Source organism: Leptopilina boulardi, unplaced genomic scaffold, assembly GCF_019393585.1.
Source record: "Leptopilina boulardi isolate dan_hultmark-lab unplaced genomic scaffold, ZJU_Lbou_2.1 LbouV2_405, whole genome shotgun sequence".
Taxonomy (NCBI): Eukaryota; Metazoa; Arthropoda; class Insecta; order Hymenoptera; family Figitidae; genus Leptopilina; species Leptopilina boulardi.
In genome coordinates, this window is record NW_026137980.1 from 320,270 (window position 1) to 335,267 (window position 14,998).

General features: G+C 28.4%; 2 protein-coding genes across 5 annotated transcripts in view; one reads left to right on the forward strand and one right to left on the reverse strand.

Annotated features, from left to right (window-relative positions):
• Positions 1–14,998, reverse strand: part of LOC127289325 (speckle-type POZ protein-like) — a 369,464-nt gene that overhangs the window by 105,929 nt on the left and 248,537 nt on the right. The window lies entirely within an intron of this gene.
• Positions 3,933–14,998, forward strand: part of LOC127289317 (uncharacterized) — an 85,814-nt gene continuing 74,748 nt past the window's right edge. For 2 of the 4 annotated variants that reach the window (XM_051317174.1, XM_051317176.1), the window contains exons 1-2: positions 3,933–5,653; positions 6,871–7,096. In XM_051317174.1, coding sequence (XP_051173131.1) covers positions 4,832–5,653; positions 6,871–7,096 — 1,048 coding nt within the window. In that variant the 5' untranslated portion in view covers positions 3,933–4,831. The remainder of the gene's footprint in view (positions 5,654–6,870; positions 7,097–14,998) is intronic. The other 2 variants (XM_051317175.1, XM_051317173.1) reach the window with 2 other exon arrangements.

Here is a 14,998-nt window from a genome sequence, read left to right on the forward strand (position 1 = left end):
GTCTTGTCAATTTCCCACTGGGTGTTTACGAATTTGAATTTTGTTTTTGAAAATTCAAAATGGCGGGTAGAAAATAGCGCCCAAAATATAAAAAGTTGATCAGATTTACCTGGAACTTTTTACTCGGGGGTTTTTGGGGTGGCTGATTAATATAATTGAAGTAAATTTTTGAAAATTTAAAATGGCGGATCCAATTGGCGCCCAAAAAAAATAAAAATTTGGTCAGATTTGCAGATTGATAAGTAAAGCTCAAAAATTTTAACTCGGAGGTTTCTACTCTTTAAATCTGTATTTTGACGTTTATTAAATGAATTTTAGTAATTTTTAGATTACTCTCTACACAGAAAATTAAAAGGCATTAAAATAATAAGCGTTGCAGTTTATTTTAATGCCTTTTAATTTTCTGTGTAAATTTGAATTAGTAAAAAGTGAGCTACTAATTCACATTAGTAAGAATTTTTACTAATTTTTAGTGAAATATTACTATTTGATTTAGTAGTTTAAAATTTTTTTACTAAAATTTTAGTGAAAAGTGACTAAAAATTAGTGAAAATTCTTACTAATTATTACATTAGTAGCTCAGTTTTCACTAATTCAGATTTAGAGAGTATGAGAATGACACATTGTGTTTCACGTTAAGTACTCTAAAAAAAATTTATTTGATTCAAATACTCGATTGCTTGACTATTATCAAATAAATATTTACTTGAACCAAATAATTTTTATTTGAATTAAATAAATTGTATTTGAAACAATAATTTTTGTATTTGAAACAAATACAACCTCAAATAATAATTATTTGATACAATTTAATATTTATTTGATAATAGTCAAGTAATCAATTATTTGAATCAATTAAATTTTTTTTTTCAGTGTAAAGACCCTCCCCCTACCCCCTAGAACGTGACATCATATGTGAACGTTCCCTAATCCCTTTATAATAATCTTTATATTATACACAATCATCTTCTGTTTGGAATTTCCACTTTCTTGATTTTAGAGGGAATTTTTAATTTGTGGCTCTTGTTATTTAATAAAAATATATTTGACATGTGCTTTAAGTATAATGATAACACCTTGTCTTGTTGGTTTTATAAAATAAGTTTTTTTTTTGAATTCTTAATATAGATAACAAGATGCTGTTTACACTTTGGGGGAAAACCCACATTTCTCCGATAAAAATATTAAAAAAAAAAAATACTGCACACAGACTTCTTTCAAGAGAAAATTATTTTGCTCTTTTTTTCGTTAATGAGCACTGAATAACAGATCGATTGATTAAAATATGAAAAAAACGGAATTTTTCAATTACTAGTAATATGAAAATTATATTATTAATTAAAAAAAATTTAATTAATAATAATAATAATTTTTTAATGTCTAGGAGAGGCAAATGGTTTATTTAAATTATATATTCATAATGAATTGATTGAAACTTTTTTTTAAAAAACATTTGTAGACGTTTGGAATTGATTGAGTTGAATTGGCTTTTAAAAAAATGAAACATGAAACCTTGTAAAAAGATATTAGAAGAAAAAAGAAAGTTCCATTAGCGTTGAATTTCATGATCGTTTAGTGTCAGTTGTCAGAATTTCAGCCAACTTGTGAAAAATCAAAGCTTATTCTTTTTCATATTTTTTGCACTTGAAAATTTAAAAATAATTAATTTCTTTTTTAAAAAAAGATTTTAATCTTGAATTTTTTGAAAAAAAAACAAATTTTTCTCTAAGGATAATTTACAATATTGACAAATTGTTTATATTAAATTTACTGAATTTTAGCAAAGAAGAAAATAATGTTAATTTATTTTTTTTTATTTTTAGTTGACGATATAAATCTCATTTGACATAAATATTATTTGTCATAAATAAAGTTTTGAATTATTGGAATAGTGAAAATGTAAAAAAAGACAATTTTTTTTGCCCTGTTCTTTATTTTTTATTTTAAACCCAATGTTGGCCTATTTTTATACCTATTTATACAGTTTTGTTGGAAACAATCTCTGCTTTCAAATAAAAATAAAAAAAGTAAGGGGGGGATAAGGGGTTAATAATGAAAAATAAATGTTAATTTTGAAAAAATTGGACTAAAAAATTTTTTACCATTGAAATCTACATGAAAAATCCAACAATAAAACGTACTTACAAATTAAAATCCATAAAGTTTTTTTGATAATAAGTTTATAATTTGAAATTTTGTTACTTTCATTTAGGACAACAATTTTCCAAAGTACACTGAGAAAAAAAATTTAGTGTTTGCAACAAAATTGTATGGTTAGGCAATTTTGGTTCTTGTAACCAAATTTTTGTTGGCTGAAACAAAGTCGTAGGGTTATCTCAACCAAACATTTGGTTAGGTCAACAAAATTATTTGGTTGAACCAAATGATCGTTTGTTGTTCTAACCAAAATTTGTTTGTGACAATCAAATAGTTTGATTCGCTCTTAGCTCATAGCTTAAGAGAACAATTAGATTTTTCAAAGTCCATAAATATTTTAATTGGATAAATATAAATTCAATGTTAAATTGATAAATAAATAATGAAATAAATAAAAAAGATAAGAAGAAAAGAGATAAGGTAGAATAAAATTTTTAATTTTACAAAAAAAACTGTTTGTTTAATCAACCAAACTTTTTTGTTGACTTAACAAAAAAAAATTTGGTTGAGCTAGCCAAACATTTTTGTTATGCCAACAAAAAAAACTCAACCTAATTTTTTGGTTGACTCAAACAAATAGTTTAGTTGCTTAAATACCAACAAAATTTTTTTGTTGGCCCAACCAAATTTTGGTTGCTCTGACTAAACATTTTTCTCAGTGTATCAATACAAACCTAGAACATTTTTTTGTAGTGACTTTTTTTCAGAGAATGACTCTTTTATGTATTGTAGACAAGGACAGATAATTTAATTTTTATGACAAATGAATTTATACCAAATGAGTATTATGTTAAATAAAATTTAGGGACGCAAAACTATGTTTTAAAAATCATTAGTTAGAATTGTCATTTTATGGAATTTTATTTGTCATAATTATTTTTGAGCCGAATTTTTATTTGTTCGAATTAGTATTTCATATTAATTTCCATATAACCGATTTTTCATACTAAAAAAACCAAAAAATCATTTAACAGAATTACTAATTGATCGAATTTTCATTTGTCCGAAATTGCGAATGGTCAAACAAACAAACGACAGAAAGATTTCGTCGCGATTTTTAAAATCATCTAATCAAAAATTATCCATAAAATTGTGAATTGGTTGATTTTAAAAATCGCGCCAAAATCTTTCTGTCGTTTGTTTGTTTGGCCATTTGCAATTTCGGACAAATGAAAATTCTATCAATTGGAAATTCTGTTAAATGATTTTTTGGTTAAGTAAAAATTCTGTAGTATGAAAAATCGGTTATATGGAAATTATATATGAAATAATAATTCGAACAAATGAAAATTCATCTGAAAGAAAATTCTATGCAATGAAATTCTACCCAATGAAAATTCTTTAAAATGCCTATTATGTTAAATGAAAATTAGAGCAAATAAAAATTCTGACAAATAAAAATTCGAATAAATAAAAATTCTGTGAAGTGAATTTTCGGTTATATAAAAATTTTGTAAAATAGAAAATTCTAACTGATTTTTACAACATAATCATGCGTCCCGAAATTTATGTGAAATAAAATTTATACCAAATGAGATTTGGGAAATATTCATGCGAGTCTGCACTCAGAAAAAAATTTGTTTGAATCAACCAAAAGTTTTTTTGACTCAATTAAATTGTATCTTTGTTTAAAACTTTTTTTTAAATACACAAAATGTTTATTTTGTTTCAAATAACCAAAAACTTGGGTTAGTATAAAAAAATTTTATATTTGGTTCAAATTCTAACAAAACTTTTCTCTAAATATAATTTTCAGCTGCTTTGCTATATTTCAGTTATTTTTGTTTATATTGTGATAATATGAATATCAACGAGTCAAAAAATTTGGAAACGAAAATTTGATATCCAATAAGGTGAAAATTATTTAGAATTTCTTGAAAATTTTCTCTCTCCGTCTGTCTTATCACCTAGTGACCTTATCGTATCGGACAGTGCCTGGTACTGTTTATAGATTGCGCAAGTGCCGCGTTGCTATAGACAAAAACCTTTTAACCTGTGTACAGACAAACTTAATCAGGATTAGTTTAACCAGGTAAGCCACGGCGAAGGGCACCTTAGAGAAAAAAAAAGAATAATAATATCAATATTTATCACTTTGACAACAAATATGTACCAAGTTAAATTTTCAAGATTATTCACATTATCACTGTTTCCTTTTTATTCTATCTCACCGATGATGGGATTTCTATTGAAGGAATCTTGTTTACCAACTTATCATGACCAGTTTTGATTTATCACGTGGATAACAAGAGAAAAGAAAGAGAAAGAGAGAGAGAGAAAGGTCAAGGAAAATAGACTCTTTAGAAGATAAAGGAACCACAGTAAATTGGAATTAGATGGTACAATTCATGGTTTGGACGTTATCTACTTCACAGGCATTCTATTTTTATCTTTGAGAGGTTGTTTTTATTTTTCTCAACTTAAATGCTTTTCAGTTGAGAAAATTGTTTATTTGGTAACCTGTGAGGTAAAAAAATACCTTAGGAAATAATTCCCAATTGGCGAGAGTACAATTTCAAAATTGCAAATTGTTTTGAAAATGAATCTTTATTAAATTTTTTTTTTTTTTGATATACAACAGATAACAGATTTTAGTTTAAAAAATCATAATGCAAAAAGTAATAATTGATTTTCATTTTAAAACTTGATTTTGAAAAGAAAAAAAAAGAAAAAAATGGGTGGTACGTGCTCGTGTCGTGGTCGTGAGAATCAGGTGAATTCTGGTTCAATTTTAGATCGTGTTATAAGTCAAGCGGGCAATGAGGATCAATGTCTTCTTTATCGATTGGCTAATTATAAAAAAGGAGGTGAATTAATTGAATCATATAATCAAGGTGGACAACAGGAAGTTGAACGTGTAATGAGGGAACAATTTGGAATATTAATGTACGCCGATGGTAAAGGTCAAACGATTAATCGCGCTGAATATCTAAGATGGAAATTTCGAGATCAGGATCAAGTGATCTTGCCAATTGAAGCATCATTGTCAAGATTTGATCCCCTCTCACAATGGAGTGATCATGAGGCATGCTGGCAAATGCAATACAGAGGGTCATTGGGAGAGAGTTTGCTTCATGTTCTGATCATCTGCGATTCGAGAGTACACACTAGAATAGCTCGTACTTTACTAAAGTGCTTTCCCCGTTTGGCTATTGATGTTGTTGAAGGAGAGGAATATCTTGGTGCAAGTGCACTTCATCTTGCGATTGCGTACAATAATAATGAATTGGTTCAAGATTTGGTGGAAGCCGGTGCAATAGTGAATGAGAGAGCAACGGGTAGTTTCTTCTTGCCCAGGGATCAACAGAGACATCGACCTGCCAAGAACACTGATTATGAGGGTTTAGCTTATTTAGGTGAATATCCATTGGCATGGGCTGCATGCTGTGCTAATGAGAGTGCTTATAATCTTCTATTGGATTCGGGAGCCGATCCTGATGAGCAGGACTCCTTTGGAAATATGATATTGCATATGGTTGTCGTTTGTGATAAGCTGGTAAGATTTCTATACACTTATATTCTTTCAAATTTTCTTTAAAATACCTAGATTGTCTGCTAGAACTTATGAAATGTGTTATCCACTGTCGATTGTTAGTATAAATTCACCTATCATATTTGCGTCTAATCATATCAACAAAATGTTTACATTGATGAAACCAGATTTGGATTTATTTTTTTCGAATCATTTGGCGTTTTTGAAATGCTTAAATCAATATATTGAGAGCCTTCGTGAGTAGTTTTACTTATTTGAGATATTTGTGATATTTTATGTTGAACCTTTATCTATTTTTATTTTTGTATATGGAAATTAGTTATTATGTAAACGAAAAAAATAGATTATCAAGTTTGGCTGGCTCCTCCTTCTTTGTATTTGTACGAGCTAAGACAGGAGAATACGAAAAGAGGGGGAAGCAGGAGGCGGGATAAAAGGAACAGTTGGACAAATCGACAAGCATTTAATGGATAAACATAAATATTCTATCAAATTTTAAATAACCCTAAATTGTCACAATCGTCGTATGGCCTAATTCTTACTTGACCTAATCTTTACCTTGGACTAATTTTTACCTGATTTTATTTTGATATAAAATTTAATGGGGTGGTATTAATCCTACAAAAGAAAATTCTACACCGCTAACTGTACACGAGAAAATTTTCAACAAAATTAAAAAAAAATATATTAATGTAGATAATTTTTAGGCCAAATACAAATTAAGTATCAAAATGTTGTTAAATAAGAATTATAGATCAAATAAAGATTAAATCAAAGAAAAATTAGGACAGATAATTTTTAGGCAAAATATGGATTAGACTAAAAATTATGAATTCACTAAATAAGAACTAGTCAAAATAAAATATTAGACCAATATTCAGTATTTAGTCGTATGCAAATTAGGTCAACTAATAATTCTCTCAAATACATTTTAGACTACAAAAAAGAATAGTTGAAGCAAAAATTGGAACACACATTAGGCTAAATAAGGATTAGATTATTAATAAAGATTTCGTCAAATTAGAATTTAGGTCATATGACAATTGTGACAAAAGATAAGAAAAAAAAATTGACAAATATTAAAATTTCAGTTCACAGAAATTAAAAATCTAATTTCTTTTTTTTAAATTAAATTTTTTTTTTTTAATAATCTTTTTTGATTGAAAAGAGAAAAAGGAAGCTCTTGGATGGCAATAAAAAAAAGGAAAAAAAAATTTCAGGATATGTTCGGTTACGCTTTACGACATCCAAAGTTGCCTGCTCGCAATGGGATCGTGAATAGTGCTGGGCTAACTCCGCTGACACTCGCATGCCAGTTGGGACGTGCTGAAGTCTTTCGTGAGATGCTGGAGCTGTCTTGTCGAGAGTTCTGGAGATATAGTAATATCACTTGCTCGGCATATCCGCTCAACGCACTCGACACGCTGCTGCCTGACGGAAGGACGAGTACGTCGTAAAAGAATTTTAATTCAATTACACAACCACGAACGTGCATATATATATATTATATATGTACGGTCTGATGTCATAGACCTTTTTTTAAAGCAACAATAATTATTATAAACAATCATTAAAATTTTTTTTAAAATTCTTTCGCCATATTGGATCCGCAATTTTTAAATTTGTAAAATTAAGTTGAGGTTAATAAATCAGAGATTCTGAACTCCCGCCTTCCAGTATTGAGACAGTACTGAAGTAGTACAGAATTATTACTGATGCCAGTACAGAGCCAGTATTGGCGTACTACAGAATTAATATTGATGTCAGTACTGACCCAGTACTGAAGTTGTACAGAATTATTATTAATGCCAGTAGTGAGCCATTACTAGCATAGTACAGACTTAATATTGATGCCAGTACTGACCCAGTACTGGAGTAGTACAGAATTATTACTGATGCCAGTACAGAGCCAGTATTGGCGTATTACAGAATTAATATTGATGCCAGTACTGACCCAGTACTGAAGTAGTACAGAATTATTATTAATGCCAGTAGTGAGCCATTACTAGCATATTACAGACTTAATATTGATGCCAGTACTGACCCAGTACTGGAGTAGTACAGAATTATTACTGATGCCAGTACAGAGCCAGTACTGGATTATTACAGAATTAATATTGATGCTAGTACTGACCCAGTACTGGAGCAGTACAGAATTATTACTGATGCCAGTACAGAGCCAGTATTGGCGTATTACAGAATTAATATTGATGCCAGTACTGACCCAGTACTGAAGTAGTACAGAATTATTATTAATGCCAGTAGTGAGCCATTACTAGCATAGTACAGACTTAATATTGATGCCAGTACTGACCCAGTACTGGAGTAGTACAGAATTATTACTGATGCCAGTACAGAGCCAGTACTGGATTATTACAGAATTAATATTGATGCTAGTACTGACCCAGTACTGGAGCAGTACAGAATTATTACTGATGCCAGTACAGAGCCAGTATTGGCGTACTACAGAATTAATATTAATGCCAGTACTGACCCAGTACTGGAAGAGTACAGAATTATTACTGATACCAGTACAGAGCCAGTATTGGCTTGAATTAATATTGATGCCAGTACTGTCCCAGTACTGGAGTAGTACAGAATTATTATTAATGCTAGTAGTGAGCCATTACTAGCATAGTACAGAATTCTTATTGTTACCAGTTTTGAGCCAGTTTGGGCAAGTTATCTGTTTGGGGGAAGCCAATACTGGACTTTGAAACAAATTCAATGAATTATAAAAAAAAGTCCGCCATATTGGATCCGCCATTTTGAATTTTATAAATCTGATTTAAGAATATTGAAATCAGCATTCCTTTTCTTAAGTTTTATAAATATTAAACATGATATACATTTTAATACATAGTTTGAAAGGAAACCTACAATATGGTTTTATAAATATATTTTTATAAATAATATATTGACACATTTAATTTGACATAAAATAAAAAATAAGTATTTTTAATTTCTTAAAAAATTGATAGAGAAAAAGAAATTATGGAAATATAAATTTCATGATACATAGTATATATATAAAGCTTATTTTATTTTTAGACCATATATAGGCAGGAGGTTTGACCTTTATCACACAGATATTTAAATATTTAACCTTTTTTTCCCGTTTATTACTTTATTCTATTTCAATTATCGAGAGTTTGTATTATTCTTACTAATTTCGTAAAGATTTAATAAAAAAATGATAACGCTTTTTTAATAATAAAAAAATGTCATTGTACCACCTACAAGACAAATGGATAATATATATATATGTGATTGATTCCACGTGAAATTTACCTGTGACATTTTAAATTCGGTAAATATATTTTTTCGATCTTTATTGAAAAAAAAGGTTTAATTATTTTTTTATAAGTGCTCAAATTTTTGAGTTATGAATTTTTAAAAATCTAATTTTTTCGAGTTTTTTTTTTAAATACATCTAATTTCAATATGACATCTAATTCTAAAAGTATTGAATTTAGTAATTATGACCAACATACAATAATTCAAGTTATTTGAATCAAATACATTTTTTTTTTTGATCCAAATAAAAAATTATTTGAACCAATTAAATATTTTTGAAATAATTTGAAATATTTGAATCAAATAAATTTTTTTTCAGTGTGGTTTTATTTGACTTCTTATTTGAGTTCTTTTGTCAATAAAATGTGGGTACCCTTGTGTGTTAAAATTTGGATATTGTCACACAATGTAAAGTTTCCGCACAAAGTGAAAATTAAACTTCTTTATATATATATATATATATATATATATATATATGCTTTTAAGTTCTCGCGTAAAGCGGGAGAAATTTTGTCTCGAATTTAAGGACCATCTTAAAGTTCTTTATCACCCAACTATGAAAGCGTAGGTCTAATTACGAGGGCTTAAGTATAGCGAGAAAGTTCCAGCTTGATTTCAGAATCAGCGAACCTCAGAGTAATTATTTTGTTCGCTGCGTCATTAGTATTTTCTCATTAATGTCTGTCGTTCTCTCTTCTCTAACCCCCCCCCCACACAACCCCCCTTCTTCCTCCCCCACCATCCACCTTCCGAATTTGCACTTATTATGACAAAATACGTCTGGATTGTTTTGCGACTAATTTCATGAAAATAATTTTGAATATTAGATTATCAAAATTTCTACAAGTTGAGCTAAATAATAATAATAATTAATCAAAATTATAATAATCACATTATTTATAATCGATGATAATTATTGGAAAAATGATTATTGTTACAATGATAAATCAGAATAGAGGTTAGAAAATAGAATCGTTTTTCGATTAAGGTCGAATACTGCGTGGGATATTTTTCAATGAAAGAGAGGGGATAGCGTTGTCTATACACTGCGCGCGCAACTTTTGTAGAGTGGAAAAAAAAATTAATATAATAAACAATAAATTCAACAGTGAAAATGGGTTTATATTGCTTTTTTAACATTTTCTTAATTATTAATCATTTTATATAAGCGCGCTTTTTTTCGACCTATAAGAAAGTCTTTGCGCAAGCGCAGTTGCGTTTAGATACTCTCATTGGAAATTTTGAATGCGCGAGCATTTTTGTGAGTAGTGGGAGAAACGACGCTCGTTACTCCCACCATTTATCCAAATTTTCATTCTATAACTTGAATTTCAACCTAAATAATTTTTTTCCTATATAAAATTAAATTCTTGCTATATTCATTCAGTTACAAAAATGTTATTATTAGAAAAAGTGTCAGTATGTATATTAGTCATCAGTAAGCGAATAGTGATAACAATAGTAATAAACACAAATATATGCAGTTCTAAAAATAGATAAGACACTTCATAAAAGAAATATTGTTTTTACGAAAAGAAATAAAGTTTCTCATGCGAAAGATGATAATATAATATCTCTCTTTCTGGTATATATATATATATATACATATTTTTTTTATTAGAAAAAAAAAATTCGTCATTGACAATAAAATAATTACCACAAAATTCGAATTGCAATTATACATAAAATAAAAGAATTCATCAGCAAAGTTTGGAAAATTACCCTTGAAATGAAATTAAACTCATACTATTTCGATTAGCCCAGGGGAAATTATATCCTTTTACTGCGAGAGTGTGAAAATTGAGTCCTACAAGGAATTAAACTTAAATTAGTTGAGTGCACTCGTTCATGCGATTAAAATCTCTTTTTTTAACCTCATGTCCCTCAATTTTTAAAACTTTTTGATAAAAATATTTTCTTTTTTTATTTTCTTTTTTTTTTTTGTTTGTTCTTTTTAAGTCGCGTAAACTACGGAAATAAAGTGATTTTTTTTTATTTGCAAGTTTCCACCTTTTTTTTTATTCTACGTCTATTTCTTTTTCTTCTTCTTCTTTTTTTTCCACTGCGTCGAGGGAATGAGAGATGACTGCTCGTAATTAAAAAGAAAAAAAGTAGAACGCAGTAGTAGGTAATGCGGGAAGTTTTCCTGGACTATTTGCGCGCATTTTCAAGTCCAATGACATTTGCAATGAGACACGACGTGGAGGGATAATGGCTTCCGAAACTAAATGAGACGCGTTCTTGACTGGAGGCAAGGCTAATTCCAAAACTTCGTTAAATGTCCCGTAATTGCATCAGGTAGTTGGCAAAACTCAGAAGCCGCACCACATGCGCCTCATGTTATATTTAATAATAATGATAAATCTAATTCCATTAGATTGATTTTCGAAAACAGTTAACCTTTTGATTGACGAGAGATTATTACTGCTTTATATATATAATCTTGTGGAAGAATTTTCACTATCGCATTTATTTTTTATTGTATGGCAAAATTATTGATTCAAATTTTTTATTTGTACCATATTAACACTAATTTAAAGTCATAATAATAATAATAATTTACTAATAAATAAAATTAATAATATTAATATAATAATAAAAATAATAATTTTAGAATTACATAAAAAGTTTTTTATTTTTCCAAAGCTTAAATTTTCAGGTTATGTTATCCCCTGATCTATATGACCTTGAAAATTTGTAACGTTTGTAATTGTAAGAATCAATATTTTAGCTCGCCGAGCCAGAATTCGTTTTGATTTCAACAAAAATAATAACAGGATAATTACAAACTGAAACAAATTATTTATTTACAACGGTATTTACAGGTGGAAAATATACAGGCGAACGTATACAGCGACGTTTTCCTAGGCTTCAACTCGCAGCGATGAGCCGTGAAATCAATTGTAATACTGCCTAAAAATTCGCGATATTCTGCTGAACTACAAGTAAAACTCGTGTTCTAATTATACGAAGAGTAAAACTCTAAGTATATCTACAAACGGTAATAAAACGGAAAATTTTCTTTAAACTGCAGGAATACAATATTTCTTTACTATACATTTGTTACGTTACTTTACCTCTTGATACGTTACTTTACAATATTTCTTTACTATACATTACGATACATTACTTTACAATTCGTTACTATACACTATTTACATTAAAAACCGATATGATGTTCGACGGGTAAAACCCGACGAACGAGAGTGAAACTCTCTACAAAGATTTTCGGAGTAAAACTCCTAGTCAAGTGGGTTAGACCCACCCGGACTCCGTGTAGCACGAAAGTGACGGTCCTCAGCGAGAGCGCAGCTTATATACCCGATCGGTGGGCGGGGCGCACGCGAGTGAGCTTTGGCGATGCGGCCCGCGCGGCGAAATCGGGTACTACGTCTATGTGCTCCGCAGTCGGTAACATGTTTATCGACGCGCGATAATATTTAGTACAAATATTTACCAGCCGATTTCTAACTATCATTACAAATTAAGATTATGTTCGCCTCTTTTTCAAGACTTTCGGCCTTGCCTTATAAATTTAAATTTTAAGTTTATGTTCGTTTTTTGAGCCGAATTTTTAATCTAATTCTGAGATTATTTTCGCTCGACATAACCTAAAAACTCAGGGGCCTCTTGCCTTATGATATTTAATTTTGAGTTTTTTTTTCTAATTTTGATGTTATGTTTATCATCCATAACCTTAAACCAGTGATTTACAAACTTAAATTTTGAGGTTATATTTATCATCCATAACCTAAAACCAGTGACTTATGTCATTAAATTTTGAGGTTATATTCGTCTTTTGATTTATTTTGAGGTTATATTAACCATAACCTCAAACTAGTAACTTATGACCTACAATTTTGAGGTTATCAACCTCTTTTGACCTAGTTTTGAGGTTATGTTTATGATCCACAATCCACCAATGACTTATAACCTTATATTTAGACATTATTTTCTCCTTCAGGCCTGTGACCTTTAACAAAAATTGACCCAATTTAGAGGTTATGTTAATTAAAAAAAAGAGTGCAAACTAAAATCTTAAAATATTATAAAATAATTTATAATTTACTTTAATATTTACAGAATAAGTCTTATTTTTCTTAAAAAAAAAAAAATTTCCTCCTGTAAAAATTGTCTTCAATATATTGAGATTACTATTTTTTAAATTTAAACACATAAAAAAGTAAACATGTCATAGTAATTTTTTATTTTCACGCACATATTAAATTTCATTTCTATTAAAAAATGTAATCAATATAAATGTAAAACAAAAATCTCTCTGTGATGTTTGATATGAAACATTCTCCAAGTTCTGCTATGGAACTTTTAAACTTTACATTGTGAAAGTTGAATTTGAATTAAGATAAAAAAAAAATATCTGAAAAATGAGAACACTTTGAGAACAGTTTAATTATTTCGCAAGGCAGAGGACAGAAAATGGAATTTTCAAGGGAAAATATTGCAATTAATTAAAAATTGTAATATAATATTAAATAATTCAAAATTATTATTAGAAAATTTTTTTGTTATATATTACAAAAAATTTTGTATATCATAAATTTTAGAAAATAAATATAGTTTAAAGGGAATCGATAAAATTCGGGCACTATATTTTTTTTTTAGCAAACTACAATAATAACTATTCTATTTCTCGTTCCTTTTTTCTCATTGCTTGAACTGTACATCTGTTACTTTTAAATTTAAATTCTTTCAATTTAAAAGTGTAATTTTTTTCATTTAAATGGACCAACATGTGCGAAATTTTAATATTTGTTGGCACTAAATGAAACTGTAAGATTTTAATGATAAAAATATTTTATATATTTTTTTTTTGGCGGTGAGATGAAAAACTTCCTATATTGATTATTATTGCATCTTCTTCCCCAAGTTGTTTATTTATTATTTTTTTTTTACGTCATGAAGATTGACATTTTGTTCAAAGAAGTTGAATCAGATAAACTTTTTCATTCTTTTCACAGTGATACTTATCGAAATGACACGAATGACGAAGAAAAATAATAATCAATTGCAAGTCTTACTTTTAAGCCACGTTCTATTGTTCTCTTAAACCTTCAATTTAGTTTCTTTCGAAGTGCTTGCTTTTCTGATATATAAATTCATTTTACATGAAGCAATTCTTTTTTGTAAAACAGTTACAACAATATTGTGTTTATGAAATTTTTTTTTTATGCAATGAGAAAAATATTTTACATTGCTAACAGAAAATTTGTTAGATTGTAAATTTTGCTTAATTCTATCTGTAGTAATGTGTAAAAAATTCTTTAAAAAAAATTGGCTTAATTAAAAAAAAAAATCTGATGAAAGTATAGGATCTGCATCGACTGGAAAAGAAACCTAACCTCTTTCTAAAAAAAACTGGAAATTATTTAAATTTATATTAAAAGTCTACTTTTATTAAAATCTTTTAAAAAGAAATTTAAGAACGAACATTCTTATTTCAAATCGCACCACTGGATAGTGCTTGTTTTTTTTTTTTAATTCGGAATCAAAAAAATATTATTAAGAGTGATTTATTTTTTTGTCAATGTAAATTTTTTTTTACGATTTGTTTCATTCAATTTGTCGTATACAATATCTGTAAAATTAAAAGTGAAATTTTTTTTTACATACAAGGTAAAAACATTTTTAAATAACAAATAATTTACCGAAAAATAATAAATTAAATAGTTTTCATAATTGTGTGTATTTTTCAAAAGTCAGCTGTTTATGAATACTTCAACTGCGATTTTTAGATGGCGCCAGAGGTGCTGTTGATAACACAGCAAAATTTTTTCCGTGTATAAATATAATATATAATAAATAATATTTAAATTTTAAATTATATTTTCCAAGTATTTTAAATGTATGTCAATGTGATTTTGAAATTGTAATTATTTTTATACCTGAGCATCCCGAGCTCAATGTTTACATTGAAGTATACCTACAAAGGTTTTTTTTAATAAGCCGAAGGTCATAAACAATGTCGATGGAAAATTACAATGACAATTAAATTAATTGCATTTCGTGTATTGACCTGTTTAGACGTGATCA